Source organism: Toxotes jaculatrix, chromosome 11 (assembly GCF_017976425.1).
Source record: "Toxotes jaculatrix isolate fToxJac2 chromosome 11, fToxJac2.pri, whole genome shotgun sequence".
NCBI lineage: Eukaryota > Metazoa > Chordata > Actinopteri > Toxotidae > Toxotes > Toxotes jaculatrix.
In genome coordinates this window covers 13,177,081-13,201,253 of record NC_054404.1, presented here as the reverse complement: position 1 = coordinate 13,201,253, position 24,173 = coordinate 13,177,081, and the positions used below count along the sequence as shown (strand labels likewise).

At 43.1% G+C, this 24,173-nt stretch overlaps 2 protein-coding genes across 2 annotated transcripts; one reads left to right on the top strand and one right to left on the bottom strand.

Moving 5' to 3' along the window:
• Positions 1 to 11,923: 11,923 nt before the first annotated feature.
• gdf10a (growth differentiation factor 10a) lies at positions 11,924 to 16,459 on the top strand. Its single transcript, XM_041049033.1, has 3 exons — positions 11,924 to 12,416; positions 14,066 to 15,231; positions 15,370 to 16,459. Exons 1-3 carry the CDS (start codon positions 12,170 to 12,172, stop codon positions 15,559 to 15,561), a joined length of 1,605 nt encoding a protein of 534 aa, XP_040904967.1. The 5' UTR covers positions 11,924 to 12,169; the 3' UTR covers positions 15,562 to 16,459.
• A 3,455-nt stretch (positions 16,460 to 19,914) lies between these two features.
• Positions 19,915 to 23,105, bottom strand: prdm8 (PR domain containing 8). Its single transcript, XM_041050211.1, has 4 exons — positions 23,034 to 23,105; positions 22,016 to 22,235; positions 21,488 to 21,716; positions 19,915 to 21,357 (listed from the first exon to the last, which is right to left on the bottom strand). Exons 1-4 carry the CDS (start codon positions 23,042 to 23,044, stop codon positions 20,267 to 20,269), a joined length of 1,551 nt encoding a protein of 516 aa, XP_040906145.1. The 5' UTR covers positions 23,045 to 23,105; the 3' UTR covers positions 19,915 to 20,266.
• Positions 23,106 to 24,173: the final 1,068 nt, after the last annotated feature.

Below are 24,173 nucleotides of genomic sequence, written 5' to 3'. Positions count from 1 at the left end.
GTCCACTGTGGAGAGTGTATTGTCTGTGATGAAGCTAATAAAGTCCAGCCATGCTGTCTGATCCTTGATCCTTGGCCCAGGTCCAGACCGGGCATACTGCTCCTGTCTCTCCACTTATCGTCTTCTCTCTGCCCCCTCCGAACTGTGACAGGAGGGCTTCCAGGAGCAGCTTTGATCAGTGTCTGCCTGTCATTCAGCATTAGTCACCCCAGGAGAGGGGGAGTCCTCTCTGGGCCCGGTGATGGACCAGAGGAGTGCTGGACCCTGAATGGAAGGAACTATCAGCTCTGTGTGATACAGCAGAGCTCTGGGTGTTAGCAGACACACTCTGGTGTGTGCCACATGTCTCACCCCTGACACTGTCATGACCCAATCTGTGCTCCCGTTACAGCTTTATCTCCCTAACATGGCCCCACAACTCTATTAAAAAGGACGTGTTGGTGAGATCATAGCTACTGCTGACACATACACATGCTCATTTAACTATGATTTAATTGATATTTAATGATTTTTCCAGGGCAAAACTCCCAACAAAAAAAATTGTGAGGGCACTGACTTATACTTGCTGCAACCATAAGGTAAAAGATACACATTCACATGTTTCAGTTCCAACAAATTAGCTTATTTCCTATTCCATTAGAATCACTGTACTAACGACTTGTGAGAATATTTTTCTTGCTGCAGGCGTATTTAGCTGCCAAGCATGACATCAGACGCCCCCCGCTCAAATCTATCATCTGTCTCTACCTCATGTCTGAGGTGCAAGAGGTAGACAAGAGTACAGGAGGAGGAGGAGTGTGCATTTGTGTGGGTGTTATTCAGGCAGGCAAATTTTCATAGAAGAGACAGGAGGTTACTCTGGCTGATAGGAACTTTGACTTCTTTGACTCCTATGGCTCAGGTGCTTTGAAATTGAATGGGAGGATTGTGGAGGATTGGGTTTAAACAACAGAACATAATGTGAAGGCCTCATGGTTCGTGGCCATGGCCTTGGAGGCAGTCACGAGTGCAGTACAAGCACCCAACAGACACACACGCACATGCGCACACTCTGCATATACACACTGTGCCGTAACATCTGACACCGCTTCCCTGCTGCTCCCACCGTGTCAAGAGGGGAAGTCCATTCATTTCAGAAAAATACCTTGTGAATCAGAAAGACTCTGAACCACGACTGAGGTTTCAGTTTACATGGAGACTGAATGTTAACAGCTTGTGTCCAAAACCATTCATAAATAACATTTATATTTTATATGCAAAGGCTGTGATAAGGTGGACTGGGACCATCGATCATGAAGCATGTAGGCTGCGTTGAACCGTAAAAGTAAGGTAACATGAAATTTGACATTGTTCGTTTTAACCACACAGATGTTGAACGTCTGAAACTTTAGCTGCCAATGTCTTATTTTGTGCAATCTGCTGTATTCAATCTTGTGGCTCTCTGCATCTCAGTAGCAGTCACACAACTGGCAGACACATCAGCTATCACAACCCTTTAAGTATTTCCTGTTCACAAACCAAACCTTGAGCTTTATCCAGAGGCAATCTATCATCAAGATTTATGTTTTTGTATGGATACACATAGCCACACACACACATACAGACACACACACACACAGTAAAGTCAGAATGAGGGGAATGCTGTAGGATTGCAGTTTTGGAAAAAATGTAAAACTCAGTCAGCTGCAAAGAGATGACAAAGTGGATATGAGCCAGAGAAAGACAAATAAAGAGGCAGTGAAAGAAAAAGAAAGAGAAAAAGCTGACAAGCCAAGTAAAGGAGGATAAACCAGGGCGGACATTACTTTTGGTTTGGCTGATCTGATTCAATTAACTGACTGATCAAACTGACAGTAAAGAATTTGCACATCTTCTTTCTTTAAAGCCCCAAATTTCTACACTGAGCAATATTCATATTTTTCATAATGATTCAATTTATTTAACTGCAACAATGCAGCACCACAGCGCCTATGCAACGCTAAAACATCTTGGCATTCTCCCTCATACAATGTGGTGCTGGTTCCCTGTGTTGATTTAAAATTAAAAAAAAAAGTTTCCCCTTGTCTTCTTGTCTGATGCCAGAATGAAAGCAATAATGTAGAGAAAGCTGAAAGTTCACTTTGTTTAAAACCAGGAAGTTATCAACAAAGGGCCTTCACTGATATTAATTGAATCTGCGTTCCTATGAGATTAGCTACCGCTGCTCTGGCCTTGACCTTACAGCAGGCTCTCTGGGGCTGACAATGTACACGGGTCTCACTCTCTCATATTGTATATTTATTCTGTACGCTGACCTGCCTGTAACATCGACAGAGACAATAGACCCCAGTGGATGAAATGTTTGTTCTTGAGTCAGCGATTGCCAGAATCATGAAATATTAAACTGATTCAACATGACTTGGAAATATAACAACATGTTTCTTTTCGTGCTCTACTTTCCTAACTCTCAGTAATCAGTCACTTACCACTATCAGGCTTCTCACTTCCTGAAAACCACTAACATGACATCACCGGAGCAACGGTCATGTCCAATTAGAGGCCAGAGAGCGACAGGAGGCCTGAACCCCCACTAATGGGAAATAGATATTGTAGTTATTACTCTGCTAGAAGGGGTACATTTATTGGGAAATATTACACACTGCCTCGCTAAATGATGGAGACAGAAGCAAATTAGAGCAAGGGTCAGTCTGACAGGTCCATCAAGCTATGAAAAGGTCCTGCCATCATATTCCCAACATGAATTACATATCTGCTTTCTTTAGAGAGCTGGAGCTCTGGGATAACAAGCTTTTTTTTTTTTTTAAAGGAGCCTTGAGGCCGTTGAGTAAAAGTCAGCCCAACAGAAACAAACCTCATGTAAATCTCAGCAGGATATTGTACCGAATGTGTGTGGGCATATCACATTCTGGTAAAACACCCCAGCATGCACGCACAAAATTATCACATCCCACTGAAGAAATACACTTCGTCCATTCTTCCCTTCTCAGAAGTCAAGTTAAATAAACACCAGAAATGTGAAGTGAGGAGGAAGTGACAAATAAGTGCCCTTTGATTTGTTTTACAGTTAAAATACTCAAGCTCATTCCCAAGTGTTTCGTCTCTGTTTTCTGTCAATATTATGAAACCAGCTCCAATTCCCAGATCTCAAATAAAATCTCAAATTTCACTTGAATTTTAGTTTTTTCTTTTTCTTTTTTTCCTTTTTATAAATAAACATGCTCTGTCAAGAAGGCCGAACATTCCCATCTTTGTTCAACACAGTCAATTACCAAAGGCAAAGTCACTCAGACTTTGTGAAATCCAAATAATTAAAGGATTTAGCCAATCAGTCTCCCACTGCAATTTCCTCCATCCTGGCTCCAGCCCAATGGGGTTTAAAGGAAGCCTGTAGAGGTGAAGGTCACGGGCCAATGGGACGTGTTCAGGAAGTAGCAGCACACAGCGCAGCCTGTAATGAATATCACGGGCGTCAGAGTAAACACAACACCACAAGTAACAGCTCAAATCACGCTCTCTCTAGAATATTCTGCATTCCCAGCTCACACTGCACATTTCAGTGTCTGAGTGCAGAGGTGTTCAACATTTGATATTAGGAAAGGTCTTTCATGGAGGCAATTATATTTGGCATGGCAACTGGCAACTGGCAACTGCACAGAAACATAAGTTCACAACATGAATGTGAACCACAAAAAATAATAAGCCATTAGCTATTAGTCAAGGCACACAGTACAACCTTGATATTTCTGTCAGTGTATAACACGGCCATTGAGAGACACAGAACAAAGGCTGCATGTCAGACCTGGGAATGGACATCAATGTTTGAAATGCGTACAGACACACCACACACACACACACACACACACATTTATTTTCCTTAATCACCGATCGCCCCTCCTGTCAAGTGGTTTGAGCCATGCTCAGAGAAAATACTCTGTCAGTCAGTGAAATATTAAGCACAATACATCTCTCTATACCTCGCCACAGGCTGTGAGGACAGAAGTGAACAAAATGAACCTGAATCAGTCAGATGTCAATTAAACATGAAATAATACTCCCACAGAGGCCCGCTGTACCGTGGGATGGTTTTTCCATACAAAAGTCAAGATGTCACACAAGGTGAAAGCATGAGAAGTGAGGTTCTGTCCTCAAGTTCTCAACCTCAGGTAAAACAAGATGTCCAGTTTTGCCTTAGGACTGAGATTGAATGACCACCTGTGTGTTCAAGAGCCCTCTATCAAAAGCAAAGAGCCAGAGGAGAAAGAAAACCCCAAAACACAAAACTATTTATTGAGACAAATTCAGAGCAGGAAGGGAAATATTTGGTTAGCTCGGCGGCGAACGGTCGGCAGTGTTGGAGCAGTCCACGGCTGAAGTGGGGGGGAACAGCCGGCCCTTTGTTTGTGGACAGAATGGTGCACTCCGTGGGGTCACTGCAGGAGGCCCAACATCACAGACACAAGGACACATACACACACATTCTCACTCTCTCACACACACACATGCATGCACACACACACATACGTTTGGTTGCGCATACATGCACACGCATACAAAAACCATAACATTCCTCTCCTTCTATGAATGTTTTATTAACCATGTGAATGGGTCACAGAGTTACACCCCCTAGCATAACTGGAGTCTCCATAGTGTCACACACACGGTGCTGCTCTTTCTCACACTCACACATCTACAAACAGGCAAAGTGGATGACATTCACATGGCGTGATTTCTGGTCTTTCATTACCCTCCAACCTGTGTCTCCTTGTTAGGTCAGGCTGTCTAAATCTGGCCAAAAATCATGCAGTGGCGGTTCTACACTGAATTACTCCCTGGGCGACAACCCCTCCGAGCGCCCCCCCATGTTTTAAAAATATTTATATTATAACAATCTCCAACTCCAACATTGCCAAAACAATTTAGAAATTAAAGTTATCAGAAATTAAACAAATATACTCTATACACATAAAAGTGGCAAGAATATAAATAATCACACAGAACAACAGAGAATAACAATAATATAAAATAAAAAACACAAAATTTTATTACTCTAGAATAATAAAGAAAATAAAAGAATAATATACAAATAAAATATAGAATAAATATTCTGAATAGCACAAATCCTTCACACAAATGAAAACACACTAAAGGAAATCTAATTATAACACTATAAAAAAAAAACTAACAAAAAACTAAACTGGCACCGTCCCCATCTCCCAGCATGCCCCAGCAGCATGTATAGACAGCACCCTGACTGAAATGAGAGTGCACAGGCTCTCAGGCCTGCTCGGGGGGCGTCGCACAGCCCGAGAGAGGAGCATGCGAGCGCCCGGGAAGGAGGATATGTGTTGTCAACCAGAGAACTCATTGTTGCATCACCTACCTGTCCATAATTGTTGGCTGTGTGCATTGTTCTGAGTGTCAGCCATCATGGGGAAGTTGTTTAAGTCCCCTGAGTGAAGCTGCAGCACATCAACAGATCTATGAAGCATGCTGTCCTCCTCAGAAACTGTTAATTGAGAATAAAGGCAGTTTAATCACAGAAACTATCAGGATTTCAATGATTTGTTTTGTTTGTTTGGTTTTTTTTTTTGAAAGCAAACTTACTTATCTGTGAAACGAATCTGCTGGCCAATGGGATGATCATCATATGACTCCTCCTTGACAAAGATGAGATCAGGTTCCCTCTCCATCAAGTCTATTGCCTAACAACAAGACAGGTGACAAACAGCTATGAACATAAAAATCATTCGGTCATCTCTGTTCACTAAAGAAGTTATTGCACTGAAGATGAAAACCAAAACCAGTTGGTAAAAAAAAAACAAAACCAGTTGGTAAAAAATACCAGTTGGTACTCCCATGCTTGTCATAGCAGCTCCATTGTGTCTTTTCTATAAGAGAGGTGTTTATCTTCTCTCCAAAAGTCCATACATGCAGAAAATACAGAAAATGTGTTTTTATGTATGTATGTATGTATGTATGTATGTATGTATGTATGGTGGTGATTTGGTGATTTCGTCTCAAATAGATAAATAGAAGAACCCAGGGGGCATGGTGGCCTCTTGGACATTACTGTACAGAGCGGCACCGTGACCCAGGGGGCATGGTGGCCTGGTGGCATGGTAGGTGACAAACAGCTATAAACAGGGGCTGGCTGGCCATCGGGAGGTTTGGGAGATTTCCCGAATGGCCGGTCCGTTCCCAGCCGGTGGTCGGAAGGTTTTTTTACCCCATAAAATGCAACATCAGTGTACCGCAGCAGCCTGTCCTCGCAGCTGCAGGTGGCACAGAGTGGAAGGTAACGTTAGACTGGGATGATTCCGCACCGCTGGACTGGGTCAAACTAATATTTTGTATATTAAGGGGGGATACGAGCGGCCCCTCCTAATTTGAGCTGATCCCTCTTTCTACTGAAATGTGATTGGCTCAGCCGCTCAGTCAGTCATCAAACTAAGATATAAGATATAAGATAGATATAAGACTAAACAGAAAACACAGCTAGTGCAGGATGCAGCCAAATGCGCTAAATTGACGGAGCTTTTCTGTGGCAGAGGGACTAAAGCCAGCGCAGCTTCAGTCATCCAGCCAGGCCAGTGAAGCCACAGAACTGATCAGCATGGCCACAGCAGGTTAGCAAGCACTGCCTACATGTTCCTATCATCCCAGACTTGATGTGTTTAGGACACACAGAACATTAAAGGTAGCCTGTCAGCAATGATACACCATGTATGCATAAATCATTAATCTGCTTTATCTATTAAAAATAAAATCCATAGTGACTGACCAAAAGAAACACACACATTTCTTTATTGTAAAAGAAAACATATTTCACTCAGGGGACTTACACAACTTGCCCACGGTGGCTGACACTCAAACAGAACAATGCACACAGCCAACAATTACGGGCGGGTTAAGAGGTGATGCAACAATGAGTACTCTGGTTGACAACATATATCCTCTGATATGTATGCTGAGCTGTATTTACATTTAGTACACAATACTGCACGATTTAGTAGAAAATCTAAAAAAAACTATCAATCATGACAACTGCACGTCAATTTAGAAGAGATGCATGAGCCGAAGACTTGCAAAGTAACCTTCCAAGGTGCTAAACAAAATCAAGAATACATTAGAAGCACAACACGGTAACCTAAATAAACTATCACACCAATAAGATCTCACTTTTACCCAAAATTAAACGTGCTGGAGCCAAAATCAGGACTATATTTGCATATTATGTTCATTTCAATGAAACGCTTATGGACAGCGCCATCTTAGGTCACACAAAAAAAAACTAAAGGGAAACAATATCTGTATTACTCTCACAAAATCGATCTCACACTAATTTTAGGTGTTTAATAACACGTGTATGTAGTTATGCAAGTTTTAAAAAACTTCACAAACCTGTAGAAAACAGGACAAAAGGATGAGACACGCGATACGCACCTCCGTTCAATGCAGCTTCGTTCCGTCGAATAAGGAAGTGAGCGTGTCTGCTGGAAAAAAGAGGGTCTTTTGGAGAAGCACAGCGCCACACTGCCTCCTACTGGCGATACTGATATGCAACTGTGTTGCAGAGAGGGCTTGGCGAGAAGCCATAATTAACCTTTACGGCTCACATTCAGCTGTTTTCCTCACAGAAATAATACACCCAAAGTAAAATCGTGAATAAAAAAAATATAAACAAAATTACAGAAAATGTGACCATACATTTTGTGTGCGTCACACATGCATATGCTGCTGGGAGATGGGGACGGCCCCCACACTCTCCATAAAGTCAGACACTACCCTGAGTCAGGGTGCCATCTACACATGCATATGCTGATGGGGCATGCTGGGAGATGGGGACGGCTTCCACACTCTCCATAAAGCCAGCTACCACCATGAGTTAGGGTACCGTCTATACATGTATATGCTGGGTGATGGGGAGTCTCCCAGCATACCACACCTCTGGGGAACCACACTTCGGCACAGTGGTTCAATACAACTGTCTCATGAGCTACCACGCATGTGTCAGAGCCTTGGGTGTTAGAGGACCATCACTAGCGACGACTCCCACACTCTTCCAACCTAGCCACTACCCTGAGTCAGGGTGCCGTTTCTACATGCATACGCTGGTGGTGCATGCTGGGAGATGGTGACAACGTCAATTTGCAAATTCCCCACACAGTAATATGATAGATGATAGAAAACAGCCTAGTGGCGCAGATGATTTTTTTTTTTCACGTGGTTGTGCCGCCCCCCATGTGTTGCCGCCCCAGGCGTCTGCCCGGTTCTCCCATGCCAAAAACCACCACTGAAATCATGAATTACAGCTTCTAGGCAGTCTGTGTTTCGCTTGATACTTATCCTGTATTCTGGTGTCAGTCTTACTGCTGAAGCAGGACATTTTTGATACAAATAAGCATTAAAGGATTAGTTCACCCGAATCCCAAAAAACATATTTTCTGACTTACTTCTGGTGGTATCCAGCCATGCAAATAGTTTTGGTTTTATTTGCTGTCACTGAGATTTGTGCTTCCACCCAATTCATGAGGTCTATGACATGATCTCTCTGGACAATCCATAAATTGAGTTAAATGGAAATCTATCAGCTGTGGCCCCTCTACAAAAACTGTCCACAGCATGTAATGTGGAGAAAAAAGCCAAGGAGAAAACCCCCAAAACAATGTAGTGATTTAGATGTGGCTGCAGTTTTCACCTGGATGTCTGTTTAACAGCATCCTAAAAGTCTTAAAACAGCCTTTAAACCGACGTTAAGTTCCTGCAATCCTGAGTGACCTCTTGTACGTTAGAGTGTGACCTGTTGTTTTGTCCACCCATAAAATATTCCTGAGGTACACAGGAAATTCACTTATAGCAGCTGTAAACATCCTGGAGGATACACAACATGTGAAACATTTGGCTCAAACATTCTCCTTTTTTTATTTTTATGAGCACAAGACATTGCCAGTTAGTCCGTCCCCCAAACGTGCACAGCACTGTTCTTTTTGGACAAAGCATGACAACATCAGTCACTAGAGGATGACTGGCCAATAGCTGATCCACATCAAATCCCCTGTGCATACACACAAACAGCTATCAGACCCCCACTGCTGAGCTATGAAACCAGAAAGTCTTAGCCAATACCATGCAAAGGTGTTAAACTAGGAGCATTTCCAGAACCAACCATCAGTCCTTGCACCACACACAGACACACACACACACACAGAGGCATGTTAATTCCTCACGCTCTTCCATACCCCCACAGAGAACTGAACACAACTCCTGTTTGGTTTGGACGGCCCTACGAAGGGACCTCCATGTTGAACAAACTATAGCACACCGTGGCCCTGTAACACAGCCCGAGTGGTCACATACAACAAGTTTCACAGTACACTGCTGCTGCTGAGATCAGTGGGCAGAAGAACTCACCTTTCAGAAAACCTGGATTATAAAACAATCATTCAAACTCTGCACTGACAAATCATATTCTATCCTACAGGCCACAAGTCAGTTCATATCACTTATGCAACAATCCACATTGTATCCATCTGGTAAATTCTGCTTTGTGTCTCTCTCAGCTCTCTGGTGCACTGATACATGCTTTGTATGGTGCGTGTGGTGGCTGCAGTTTCAGCTGTCCTTTTAATGTGATTTCTGATCCCAAAGATTACATTGCTGCATGTCCACACTCAGTCTGAAAGTGGCTGTTGCACATCTGATGTGGCCGTATTTATTAAAATCAAAATGTGCGAGATTGTGATCTCAGCATGAGCCTGACTACTTCCACATGTGGCTTTGAAGATCCAATAGCAACATTAGAAAAAATCCAATTTTTGTGCGCTTTGACCTGTCACTTAATACACCCATGCTTTGGGCTGAAACATAAAAGCCATACTGAAATGACATGTGTAACCATAGCCTTAGATTATGTGCCTTGAGATCTCTTGAGAAACATTTACCAGTGGTTTTCTCTGTCCTGCTGTTTTTCATCTTATTAGATCTGGTCACAATGATGCTGCTGTCCTCACAGTCATGACAGAGAGAGGAGCATTATTGTAGATAATGCCTCGGCATTAATCTCACACCGGCCTACATATTCAGGGTTAGAGGTCAAAGCCATTTCATGTTGTCATCCTCACGCTTGAACTTGCATTGGGCCGCGTCCTCCCCAGGACTATTTATTATGACCCTAATGCCCTGGTTTCAGATATCACTTTAACTCTCCCTCCCTATCTCCCTGCTCACACTTATGTTAGTTCTGTTCAAACTTTTTTAGGCATTCCAGTGTAAACTCCTGCATTCTGTCGAGCAGATGATTCAAGCTACTCGGCCTGCATAAAATACAAAGGTCTCTTAGTTTATTTCCATGTTCTACTTCAGAGAACGGCAACGAGATACTCCCATGTTGCCACAATGACAAGGGATTTTTAATGGCTTGTTAATAACAGAGAATGACAGCTCAATGTTGGGCAATTACTCTTTGGTTTGCAATTTTTATTGCTTCAAAAGAAACAACTGTATATCTTTCAGTATCTGTTTGTGCAGCCAGGGGTTTTTGATTTACGGAGTGGTCATTCTCAAATGCCACTCTAAATTCTCACTGGATTTCTCAGAGTGTTTTTCAAAGATGACACTTAATCAAAAGGAAAACGGTATTGCATGTACTCAAACAAATAACCACAACAATTAATCATATTTTGTTTTTCAGCAGAGTGTAATACAACATGGTATGGGAAAAGACAAAGGCATTTATGTGTTGGTGTGTTATGATAAAACCATAGAACATGCCACTTCAGCCATCTCCTTTAAATATTTCTCTCTTCATTGTCTCTCTCTCTCTCTCACACACACACACAGACACTTTCAAACACATCTCCAGAGTAGTCCAGATTTAAGACCTGTCGCTGGTGTGGAACATAGTGAAAAGAAGTATCCTGTGGGGCCCTTGGGGGCCAGAAATGTACTAAGTAGCTCTGTATGTGTGCTCGTGCATGTGCGTGTGTGTGTGTGTGTGTGTATGTGTTTGTGTGTGTGTATAGTGGCAGAGTGTGACCTCAGAGGCCCAGCTAGTTATAGCCTCTCTGCTGGAGACCACCACTTCCACAAAACAAGCATTGTTGGTACAGAGCTCCAGACATCAGAGACACACACTGGAAACAACTCGTATAGGCAGACACACACACACATACAAAAAAATACGTACACACCAGAGACAGAACTGTGCAGAGTTTGAACCCGGCAATCCCAGCAGAGGTCATGTTCTGTTTGCCATGAATAAAATCACAGAAAGCCCCTCGAAAGTCTCATCTCACAGTTACACACCAGCCTTTCACTTCAAAATTCTCTCTTTCTCTCTCTCTCTCTCTCTCTCTCTCGCTCTCTCTCTCACACACACACAACACAAATGTGGATCACTGTTGCTAACAATAGCCCTTGGGTGGTTGGTCAGACTATTATTGTAGGTGTTTCTATGCTAATTATGTGTGACTGAGACCGTGTCAAAAGCAGTTACTGGAAATAATGTGGTGAGCTGGAAATTTTGAGGTGGAATTACTTTGCCCGCAAAGAAAAAAAAAGCGCAGTTTATTGAGTTTCAACAGTGGCTTTGTCTGACTGGCGCTGAAACAAATGACTACAAGTTCTATTCAGAAACACTGCGCTGAAGCCTCTGGATCAATGTTGTCACTCCACCGACGCAAAACTACATAAGGAAGACATCATCGACATCATCATCATCACCAGAGAGGGGAAGGGGTGGGGTGGGGTGGGTCAGCATCATGACCTCCACTCCTTGCTACGTGCTCTGCAGAGACCTCGTTGGCTGACAGGAGTATACGTCAGCACCTCTCACAGATCCAGTATAACCCCCCCCCCCCCCCCCCCCCCCCTCCTCAAAGTCTGTGGCGGTCACACAGACGCAAGTGTAAAAGTAGCAGCTCCAACTCCTGTCCGGACTAACCCATTCAGCATCCACGTCCCACACAGTCTGACACAGAGGAGTGAGACGGCTCACCGAGCGCGAAAGTGAGAGGAGAGGTGGAACATTTACGCACAGTCTTTTTTAGTCTGGATTGTTTTGGCGCGTCTTTAAAGTCCACTTTGGATAGTTTTGGACAACATTTCTCCGCACTTGTATTTTCCTCTTGGATTTTGTATTCAATCCGGCACATAAAACGCAGCTCTAAGTATGATGTCCTCGCACCTGTTCCTGTTGATGTTAAACTGTTTCCTGGGTGCTGCATCGGTTAGGATCATGAGAGGGGACTCTTGGGGCGCGCAGGACAGCAGCTTTCTCCAGTCCTCCTCGGACCCGTTCTCAGATGACCTGGATCAGGACATGGTCTCCCAGCACATGTTCAAACTGTACGAGAAATACAACAGGGAAAACCGCCTGAAAGAGGGAAACACTGTCAGGAGTTTCAGAGCCTCCTCAGGTGTGTGACTAACCTGTATATGCAGTTGACAGTAAATAGGTATAGCCTCCTGCAAGAGTGCTCACGTGCATGCTGATTTCATATTGCAACCAAAACATTTTTTAAATCTAGTCTTGTGTGCCATTAGTGCACTAGTAATCCGACGCAAAGAGCAAAAAATAAATGTCAGGAGCATCCAGACAGCTCTCCGATCCTTTTCATGGATGATGGTTATTAAAAGTACAAGCGCTCAGTGGGGCTGCGTGGCTCTGTCAGACGCTCTAAATAGGTAGGATTGTTTTGGAACAGTCTGAGAATGCTTTTAAATGATTTTGGGGCGCTGTGGACACACTGGGTTTGTGGCAGCAGCTGTGCCCCTTAAGCGCAGAGTCTGACCAATTACCGCAGAAGGACGCGCACTGTGCGCAAGAATGCATGCGATTCCCTGAGAGCAATGCCCGGCTTTAATACAGTAAAACCTCAGCGGCAGTTACGCGCTACAAAGGGTCACCGTCGTGGCTTCTATGCTCTTGTTATGGCTACAGGACATGTGTGACTCCACGTCCTGGAGTCAAGGGACTTAAAGCACAGTCGTTCCTCCCTGTCTGATGCTGTTTTTATAAACACAACTCATGGACATTTATATCCCACATAGTTCTCAGATGGCATATCATAACACGTGTGTATTTTTACTGCAGAGGCTGAGTGTAATCCAAGGAGAGATGTAAGAGAGTTTTCACAACAATGTAAGATCTGTTAAAACAGTTGATTATGTCTCGGTGTCTGGGCAGACAGTGCTGGCTGTATTAGGCTTAAGAGGAAGCTTTAAGAGAAACTGAGGTAAGCATTTCCATATGCAGGCTGAATCCAAGGTAATGTATATCTCTTGAGTCAGTCCATACTTCCGCTCAACTCTTATACAATGAACAATAACTCTGCTGTTGAAGTTAATGTTCATCATGAATATGTAGCTCTCTGCTCACACCCCCCACTGCCCACTCCCACCCCCTCCACCCCTGCCAGCCAGATCCACAGAGTCTGGTTCCTCTTAAGGACACCTTCTGAAATCCTACTAAAAGCATACAACCTCGTACCAGCCACACAGCTCTGTCAAGTAACGCAGAACAAGGAAATGTGTTTAATAGCACCACTTTTTTAGATTGTAGTAGCAGGAGTGTGTTTGGTGTAATTTGGCACCTTATTCACAAAACCCTTTCCTGTTTATATATGACTTTATTATCAAATTGTTTGCCTCTTTTTCAGACATTCCTTTTTAATAAAAATATATATATTTTTAAAAATCACTGATAACACAGAAAAAGCTCAAAAGTGCAAGTTCAAGTAAGGTTCAGTTTATTGATACTAGCGCCAACATTGGCAAATGCTTCCATCATCTAATCACAGCAAATATTTTAGGCTCCCAGCGTGTGTACCTGTCCAAGAACAACCAAAGATGAGTAGAACATTTAAAATAGATTCTGGCTACAACATACAAGCACCACTGAGCTGCAAAGTGCCCCAATTATTTCTTTGTAAATTCATCTTTTTATGTAAAGGAGCTGTGGCAAATGTTTCAGAAGATGTTTTGGTTTTAAAAGCGCTTTATTAATGAGCAACAGGTTTCACTGTAGTTCACCTGACTGACACCAACTGATTTATTGTCTTTGCAGAGTCCTCTGACCACAGGACGGTGTATCGACTAAACTTTACAACCCTCCAGGATTCAGAGGTCATCCTCTCTGCCACATTCCACTTCCTGCTTGATCGGCGCCCTCATCAAAAACCCTGGTTCTGTAAACGCTTCAAGAGCCCATCCTGTCGTTCCTCAGCCATCCACCCTTCTCCGTCCGTCAGCCTGCTCCTTCGCTCTGTCCCCTCTGGGTCAGAGGTTAGATCTGGGTCAATGGGGTCATTTCTAGGCAATGTGACCTTCCACCCCCACAGGAGAGGGGTGTGGCAGATGAAAGATGTGACCCAGGTCATAAAGGAGGCACGGAACAAGGGTCATCTCCTGGTGTCAGTGGAGTTGGACTTAGGGCAGCAGTACCAGAGGAGACCAGAAGAGGCGCTGTCTGCTGGCAGCCTGCCCTACCTGTTAATGTATGCCAATGACCAAGCCTTGGCGGAGCCCAACAGCGTGGCTGCAAGCCTTCAGAGATATGATCCTTTAAGCGAGGGAGGAGAGCCCTCACATTCCTCCCAGGCCTCTCAGCTGCTGCACAGACCCAATTCCTCACCAGAGTCGAAAGGACGCGTGAGAAGGGAAGCAACTCTGCCCTCTGATCCCATCCAGAACAATGAGCTGCCCGAGGTGGACTACAGGCCTGATGGATACAGGAAAGACGACCTTTGGGAGAGCGCTTGGTACCTCAAACCCAAGCCTAAATCAGGAAGGAAGGAAAAGAAGAGAAAGAGCCAGGAGGAAGAAGGAGTGGAGGAAAGTAGAGGAGAGCCTGTTAGAGAAGAACCACAGGTTCTCAAAGAAGGAGAAAGGACATCACATGGCCTCAGGCCTGGTGATTCAGCTGTGAAAAAATTCAAAGACAGCCGCACACCGACTATCAGTGATGGGAGAAAGCATGAGCGGAGGAATGAGGGAAAGGATGGAAAAAAGCACAAGGGGAGCTCTAACACTCAGTCACCTGTCCTGAGTTTTGATGAACAGACAATGCGTAATGCCAGGAGGAGGCAGTGGGGCAACACCCAGCACAGAGGCTGCTCCAGGAGAAACCTCAGAGTGGATTTTGCAGATATTGGCTGGAGCGAGTGGGTCATAGCACCCAAGGCCTTTGAAGCCTACTACTGTGCGGGTACATGTGGATTTCCCATGCCCAAGGTAGGAGCACAAACACCTAAGTCATTCTGCATCATATCGTTTGGTTATAGCATTATATTGAGTAACAATAAGTGTGTTGTTCTCCCCCTTTCGTGATTTTCTCCTTTGCATGCCTCCCCTCCACTCAAACTCTCCTAGGTGGCGAGGCCGTCCAACCACGCCACCATCCAGAGCATAGTCCGAGCTGTTGGGATCATCTCTGGGGTTCCTGAGCCCTGCTGTGTCCCAGAAAAGATGAGTCCCCTGGGCGTGCTCTATCAGGACGAATCCAGGAACCCCGTGTTCAAGGTTTACCCCAATATGTCCGTCCAGTCCTGCTCCTGCAGATAGGAAGGGGAGGAGGACAGAACAGGGTGGATGTGAAGAGGAACAGAAAAACAGGACTAATGGAGACAGAACCATACCTCTGTTTGTTGAGTGGTTTCTTGATACTGAGAAACAAAGTCACTTTGGCCGTCATCATTCCTTGAGGAACATAGGCTGTAAAGAAATCACTTCCATCTCTTTTGTCCTGCGGCTGCAGACTTGAGGAGACACATTGTCTGGCGTCTGCTTTAGCAAGAGGAACAGAGTCACACATGTAAAATCAGGGCTCCACATGTTTAAGAAGCCCAGTTGTTTTGATTCTGTGTTTGAGATAATACTGAGGATTTCATGGACAGGAGCATTTAAGAGACATTTTCCTTTTTTATCTCAGAATATACCGGTTTTTCTAAACAGCTCACAGTGAGTTTGAGTTCATGTTTTCTTTGGACTCAAAGGCTATAAATATAAAACTTTATCAATGAGTCATCAGGCAGCTTACACAGCAACATATAAGATGAGAGATTATGAAACGGTTCTGCATTTTTACATACTGTGTCCAGCTGTTCTTACTTTGAAGCTAATCACACGCCACAGTGTACATACAAGCAACGTTAATTTGTTTGCAAGACAGGGAGGTTATTGTACATTCTTGCTCTGTATATCTTTAAAAGGAAGTATCCAATGAATTGTAGAGAACATCTGGAATTCATTTACACCCACCACTCCTTCAAGAATGTTATAATGAAACCAGAAATATTTTTCTATTTTGAATGTGAAACATGGTTAAAAATAATTTGTCATGGTTACTAGGTTATGTATTGTTATATTTTAGATCAGATGGTGTTTTGTACATGTGTATTGTTTAAATTATGAAAAGGTAGCCTTCTGTAAGTTAGCATTAAAAAAAAGTAATTTAATCCAATGATCTTGTTGGAATATTTTTGTTTCACCCAGTTTAGTCAAACTGTGGGGTGGGGTGAGGGCGGGCTTTTTTTTTTTTTTTTTTTTTTTTTTGTGAAAACAAACCTAAAAGGGCACCACTGTTCCAAAATAACTTCATACAAAAGCAGGAAGGTTCCACTCAGAGATAGCCAACATTCCCCTGCAGCCCCTTGAACCCATTATTACCCCACACCAAAGGCTCAGACGTCTGCTGTCCAGCAAGTAATGTGACTGATGCGGTTGCCATGCATTAATGGTTGATGGAGGAAGCAGGCACGCACCTATTAGGACGTCAACCACTTGAACTTCAAAACATGATGCACGTCCCCCTTTTCTACCATCCGCCCCCCACCCAGATTCAAAAGCAGAACATTTCCAAGTGCAGGATGTTCTTATATAGACTTTAGAAAAAAAAAAACAGATTGATGATCTCAACCCCTTTAACACAACTGCTAGTTGCTTTGAATCTCTGGAGGAAGAAGGTCATTCATGTGGTGCCTAAACTGTGTCAAACTGACAGTGAAATGACAGAGGGAACATTTTGATTATTAACCCATTACTCTGTGGCTGTTTTGCCTTGAGCCTGAAAAAGCTGGCACAGAGAACCACATCTGTTTGCAACAACAGAATGCTTTGAAGTTTGCTAAGACTGGACAGTAATTTTTGTCTCGGACATAGAGACAAAAACCACTGAGGGGGGAAAGGAACAAAAGACTGAGCCCTTGTATAGTTTATTGCAGTTGAGAATAATGTTAGACGTCCTCTGGTTTGGGTACATGCAATTGTGCGTGGAGAGCTAAAAAAAAGGAACAGTCAGTCAGCTGTTGTCATCTCTGAAAACAAATCCTCCCAGCCTTGCCTTCTGCATTGTTTTATCCATTAGATCTACAGAGACTATATAAAGTATTGAAAGCATTCAAGTGTTAGTGGTAGCAACGAATAAAAGAGGTTTAAGTTGGGAGATTTAATTTGGCTTTTGACACAGATCAACCCTTTAACAACAAAGTGAAAACAGCTCTTTATGAACACAATTCACCAATATCCAATATCCACTAATTCACCAAAATGTGGATATTCAAGATCCAGATGTATTTACACTGAAGTCGCACTGGTGATCTCCATTTACCTAAGTATGTGACTTATAAAACCAACTTCCTGTTCCAGACATGAATGATTTGGTGTCTCTTCTTATGAATACATTAAATCCTATTTGTTTCAGTGTTGTAAGAAAATACAATGTGAAAAGGTTGGGGGTGGGTGGAGGTTTATTGTTTATTAAATCAGTAAGTATAATATCAACAAACTAAATCCTATCATTTTAGTTAGGTAATAAAAATCTGTGTGATAAACACTGTTTTACCACTTGTTGTCACAATAGTTGAATTAAATGGATGTTTTGCAAAAGGAAGAGTATAAGAGACAGTGTGGCCTGCAGCTGAGTTTTCACTGGCAAAGTGTGCTGCTGTTTTGTGATAAGCAGTATCACAATCCTACAAAGATTATCTTTAATCCATATCTGAGGATGACGGAGCGAGACAGATGAGAGAGAGATGTCTGAAATACCAAATGCATGATTCCGTTTTCTCCATTTTGAACAAGTGGAAATGTTCTGCAGCTAGAAACTTTTTTTTTTTTTTTTAACAAATGTACCCTTCATTGGGTCTAACCTCCTTTTAAATCATGATGATGACTGTAATTAAGGTTATTATAAATCATGTTTACATTAATAGATGTTTAAGCTTTAAAGTAGGCTAACCCAATTGTAATGTACACATCCAGATTCTCTCTCTTTTTTTCCCCTCATTTCCTGACTGATCCCTTTTTACAGGCCGGAGCCACAGTCTGCTATTACAAAGTGAACCCCATGTCAACCGCAATCACAGTCACAGGAGAGTACTTACAATGGTCAATTCCAGCCGAGAAAACCACAGTAGTCTAGGCTCGTGTACAGAACCCAATGTGCCCAAAAGCCAAAATGAGGCAAGTTGGGGAACCAAGAACAATATTTGTTTTTCCACATGATGACTGTTCAATTAAAGGAGAGCAATACAGCCATTATTAGACAACAGAGGATTTTCTGTGTCTGGGCTGAATTGGCTCTTTCCTCACATGGTTACTGAGCTCAGAGAACTAATGGCTCTCTTCATTAGGACATAGTTTTAATAAAGTGACACTGTGCCTCTTAATCATCCATTTAATCATGTTGGCCACTGGGTATTTTTATTTAAATATCTTATTTTTCCTTAAGAGAGCAAAAAAAAAAAAATCTACTTTAACCAGTTTCCAAATAAATTTTAGAACTTTTATTTGGCCAAGAAGTTCATTTTAGTCTTTCAACAAATATTATTCTGGATGCCGGAAAATAAATGAGGTTTTAAGAAACTCATTGAAAGATTATGAACATGCTGCAGTGAATTTGTTCTTGTAGCCAGTTTTTGTAGGCCACTTTGTGTGTGTGTGTGCAGTTTTCATGTCTGGTGCAGGTTTGGGTCCCAGTTATAAAACATATGAGTAATGTTCTCCAACCGATCATCATCTCGAGCAAAACAGCCAAGAAAGAAATCTGTTAAATTTCTCAGAAAAGTATTTATAAATTCCCCAAAGGCACCTGTTGATAGTCTAATCAGTTTGTGGTACGCACATAGTGGGAGCATAAACTCTTTCACTCAAATCAGAGTAGATAACAGTAGTGTGGGTGGTTTTCCGTCCCCTGCTTACGTTACAGTGTGACCGAACAGGGTCGAGGCTTGACTTTCCCATGAACCTCATGCCTTCTTCCCGCCTCATTTACCTGCAACAGAGAGGGCTATTTAAGTCCATCTGTCCGGAGATTGACCCAAATGGGATGTACTGTAAGCTGCTCACTACTGGCGGAGAAACATAAAAATCACAAATTCAAAGCAGTGGGGTTATGTGGACTCCATCCAGATCTGGAGATGAACAACAACCATGAAAGTGTTTAAACTAGGACTTGGTTTCATTTTTGAGTAGCAGCTGGGAAATCAGCCTCTGATTGTTTTCCTATGTGAGCTCCTTTTTTTTTTTTTTTTTTTTAAATAGCATGCTGACATGTTGGGTGAAACATCTCAAACCACACATTGATATTGTATTGATGTGCATTCTAATTTTTGTCTCATGTTGTGAGGACCTCCCACTGCTCTATTCTTTCTTTCTATAAATTACACAATCCTGGTATCATTCAGTCTAATCACAAAGCAAATATGTCTGATACACATTATATTGAATAATTTACAGAGGAGAACAAAAAAGAAGAGAAACGTTGGTCTCAGTCGCCGCCTACTGGACCAGACATAGAACTGACGCCCTTTCTGATCTGAACCAACACGACGGTGGAATAAAATACTGGACACGTCTGCTTGATTTTCATCACTTTAGATTTCAAAGCGAATGTGCAAACACACTCAGTCCACAGGTTCTGTACAAGTCAGAGCAAAGAAAAGCTGATAAATAAAGAGAACTGCGTCGAGATATTTATGACAATCATGAGCTGTCCTCGAGATCTCTTTCTCTTTCTTCCCTTCTTGGTTCCATAAGGCACAAAATAATCATCAACCTAACATACAGGGGCTAAAAGAGCACAAACAACAGAACTGCAGCGAGATCAGCTCACACAGACCTCTATCGTCATCTAGTGGACGGGCATGTCTGTCCGTCTCGCTATTTTCTTTACATTTACCTACATTCCCTGTTATACACCTAATCTGGAGTATAAACATGTTAAATATCAGTTAGGAAATAAATACAGTGTTTTTTGTCCATTTTCGTCTCAGTTATGAGAAGTCATGTGCCTGGACAGGTGGTGCCTCTCTCGGAAGTATTCGTGACAGATAGGGCAGGTGAGTTTCTCCTCCCTCCTCCTTCTCACCTGAGACTCGGCAGCGAACTCCTTCTTGTGATGAGAGCGCATGTGGAAGACGAGGTCGGAGGTCATGCGAAAGGACAGGTTGCATTTGGCGCACCAGTTCTGCACCGAGACGCCGAATGAGGTGAAAGTCGGCGGGAGGATCGTGAGGGAAGATGTGGTCTGCAACTGAGCGCCAATGTTCCTGGACCAATGCTCCGGTGCGTAAGGGAAAGCGTTGTTTAATGCAACCGGGGAGGCTACAGTCTGTAAGTCACCGCTCAGGAGGTTGGATGCCATTGGAGTGTTGTATCCCATAACAGTCCTGGAGGTAAAGGCATCAGTCATCTCCTCTAGGCGACTAGAGGGGGCTGTTGTAGCGCTGCTGAGATGCGCCTGGGGGTCAATAGGAGAAGTTCTTTTACTCGGTTTACAGAAAGCGCTTTTCTGCTCGCCCTGACTGTTGCTCAGGACCAGAGAAAATGCACTGCTGCTGCTTGAGTGCACACTTGAGCTCTCTCCTGTTGCCGACCGTGCGTCCATCTCTCTGTCGTGCGTAAAAGTCTCTTTGGCTTCTCCCACTTCAGCAAAAGCATCATTCTTACATCCCAAATGATCCGGTTTGACCTTATCGGCTTTCAGCTTTTCCGCAGAGGAAGATGCATCTCCTGTCTGGTCGTGAACCTTAATCAGCTGTGTAATATTATCATCATTTGAAATATTCGTTTTTTCTAACAGAACTGTTTTCCGCACTTTGGGATAAAGATTCTCCTCGTATTTCCTTCTCTTGGGGGAAATCTCTGCGTCCTCGTTGCTGCTAGATTTTTTGTGTTCCAAATCTCTGGCGATGTTGTGGAAATCTGTCACACGGTGTTGCCTCTTAATTTCCACGTGCTTGTGCCCGTAAACCTCCCGGCTCCAGGTGTCACTCTTTACTTGAGTACACAGGAATCGGCAGTGGGCCAAGAAAGGATATTCATTCTTGAAGAGCTGGTTACATCTGCCACATTTGAATTCTACAAGAGACAAAAATAACAGAATGTGATTATTCATGATTCATAATTAAAGCTGTCGTGTCCTTTATAGCAAGGCACAGAAGCCCAGTGTCCTGACCTTGCATTCGCAATTACAGAGCAGCCTCCTTACCTTCACTTGATCCTCTGGTCATGTCTGTGAACCCCAGTAGGTGAGACAGCTCCTGGTCGTACCACACCAGCAGCTCCTCTTCCTGCCTGATGTCCCGGGTGGTCCGCACATAGAGCTGACCCGCTTTCAGAAAGGCCTCAGTGTTCTGCTCCTCTCCATTGCGCGCAGCCTGCACGAGCCGCAGCCAGGACAGCACCAGCGCAGAATTACGCATGGCCTCGGGGTCCACCTGTTGGCAGGAGTTTATTTAATCCTCGTTTTTACGTTAGTCCCTTTCTTTTAATACACAAGATGAAAGCTTAATGTGCAACATAAAATATAGTCACAAAATAAGGAAGGTAAATAAACGTGTAAATTCAGTCCAAATTAAAATGAACAAACAGATCTAGAGTCCAAAAACAATGGTCATGAAATCACCAGGCTTCTGGCTCACACTGACTTTAATAACAACCAAAGCTGTTTGAAGACGCCAATAAAGTTCAGATGTCCTTGTTTCTTGACAGCTGACCTCAAACCCGTCCAACTCACCCTGAACACGTAGGATTTAGCTCTCTTGTCGCAGGATTTCTGCGCTATGAAGGCGATGGTGTCGTAAAAAGTGTTTTGGAGCACACATGGACCAAAGCACGTGCCCGCAGGGATGCTGCGCGTAACTATCACGCTGCTGTAGAGATCTGCTGGATGCTGGAGGAATTTACTGTCACCGGTCCAGATGGACCGAGGCAGGAAAGAGTGATCCATCGTTAAACTGTAAGAAGATAAAAGGGTTGTTATTAGGCCAATCAAAGAAAAGGTAAACAATACAGGTTTAAAATGGTTTAGAATTATTATTGTTATTATTATTTTAAAATCACGAGGCCTAACTTTAACATAATTAGAGTAAAATCATGAGAACTGTAACACCTAATATACGTTTGTAAATTTGTTTTTTTAGTCAAACAATATAGAGCTAACAATAGGCCTATGTGAAATAAAACATAGTGTTTTAGTGGTCTGACATGCCGTAAGCCAATTTGGATTCAGATGCTCTTCACCCACGCTCAATTGTCTTGCATGAAATAATGAAAAATATGTATTTTGAGCAACAGTATTTTAGATTATTTTTTTCCTGCTAAAAATGAAGCGTCCCAACTGTGAAGAAGGCGCAGCCGGTGTCGAGCCAAAATGATTTCTAACGTCCTTTGTCTCAGTTTTTCAGTCGGTTTCTCCTTTTGTCTCCCCATCTGCCGTGGAACCCAACTGCCTCCTTTGCGCGCAGGATAAGTTCAATACGTTTTTCTTTTCCTAATTTATGAACAACATTAACGCACGCAGATTACGTGACTATTGATTTTGACCTCTCTGGTCAATAAAAAGTATCGCATCTTTGGGCTTTTATTTAAAAAAAAAAAAAAAACGTTGACAGCCAAACGCGGCAGAATGATCCTGTGCCAAAATGAAAATCCCAGGTTCCCTATTAAAAATAACGACATTTGAGAGAAAAATCGTGCATGTCCGTGAAGGAAACGGAGCAGAAGTGCATTAATAGTGTTGCAAAAGGACTCACCCGCTGGACATGGAAGGGGGATGTTTGTGCCGTGTGGCAGCAAGTTGCAGCTGGTGCAGTGGACCTCGGTAACGATGCCCTCTCGTTTCTTGGTGACGAGTTACTTATCCGACTGGATCTTCCTGCGTACTGTCGTCCCTCTCCTCTCCCACTCCCACTTATCCCCTTCAGAGAGCTCACTGAAGCGTGGCGCATTGGTATAAACACGTGCGCGGTCACGCACACACAAACACGCGCGCACACATACACACACACACACGCCTCGAATTTAGTCCCTTGGCAAATTCTCTCTTGTCTGATTTACAGTCCTTTCCTTGGAGAAGAGAGATATGGGCGTTAGTATGAAGAGAACAGTGATAATTTGGCCAGTAATGGATATTGCGGTGTCTTTTATGTTATTATTAATACAGCAGAGCATAGGCGCAGCTGGCTGATGTGGACATGTTTTAAGGTTTTAAACATAAACGTCTCTGTCGCGTAATTGTACAATTTGAGGTCGTGGGCCTTAAACGTCCTGAAATCAGGAGCTTAGAGGAACACAACCTGGGGCAGTAGACCTCACGCAGGCCTTTGCCAGCCTGCACTTCGTCAGATAAAAATACAGAAAATCATTATAATGTGTTCCTGGAGCTATTCTGACATCTTATTATGGTTTTAAATGAAAGTCACTCCACTGATTGCACTTTGCGCAATAGACCGACTGCACTTCAGTCTGTACACGCTATGTGGGATTGAAAGATTTTTGGTCACGTTTCTGGGAACAATAAGTCCAGCTACACGAGACTTACACAAGGGGTGGAAATTGTCCTGGCTAATGTGGGCAATGGGAAATTGTAATATTGGCCACTTTTGCATGACATGATGCAGGGTGGTCTGGGTTTGCCACCGGGCAAATGCATTATTCATAAACTAAATGTTTCTGTCTAATGAGCATTTAATGGATTATTCTGCATCAAAGCTTTGGTTTGGGTAAATGTCCTGGTGGTTATCGAGCCAACTTTCTATAATGAGAGAGCGGAAGCACATAAAAGCCTTGGATGGGGAGTCCTCGGGCGCACTCTAACCGTCTGGTTAAAGTAGCCCATAATTAGTCCACACTATAGGCTGAACAGTACGTTATTTGACGTTAGATAGCATTTC

What these genes read in the sequence shown, in the direction of transcription:
- gdf10a (XM_041049033.1), top strand. Translation starts at nt 12,170, where the DNA reads ATGATGTCCTCGCACCTGTTCCTGTTGATGTTAAACTGTTTCCTGGGT. An exon ending in GAGTTTCAGAGCCTCCTCAG is followed by an intron (nt 12,417 to 14,065) that starts GTGTGTGACTAA and finishes TTGTCTTTGCAG; the next exon opens with AGTCCTCTGACCACAGGACG. An exon ending in GTGGATTTCCCATGCCCAAG is followed by an intron (nt 15,232 to 15,369) that starts GTAGGAGCACAA and finishes AAACTCTCCTAG; the next exon opens with GTGGCGAGGCCGTCCAACCA.
- prdm8 (XM_041050211.1), bottom strand. An exon ending in CTAAATCCTACGTGTTCAGG is followed by an intron (nt 21,717 to 22,015) that starts GTGAGTTGGACG and finishes TCCTGCCAACAG; the next exon opens with GTGGACCCCGAGGCCATGCG. An exon ending in GACCAGAGGATCAAGTGAAG is followed by an intron (nt 21,358 to 21,487) that starts GTAAGGAGGCTG and finishes TGTCTCTTGTAG; the next exon opens with AATTCAAATGTGGCAGATGT.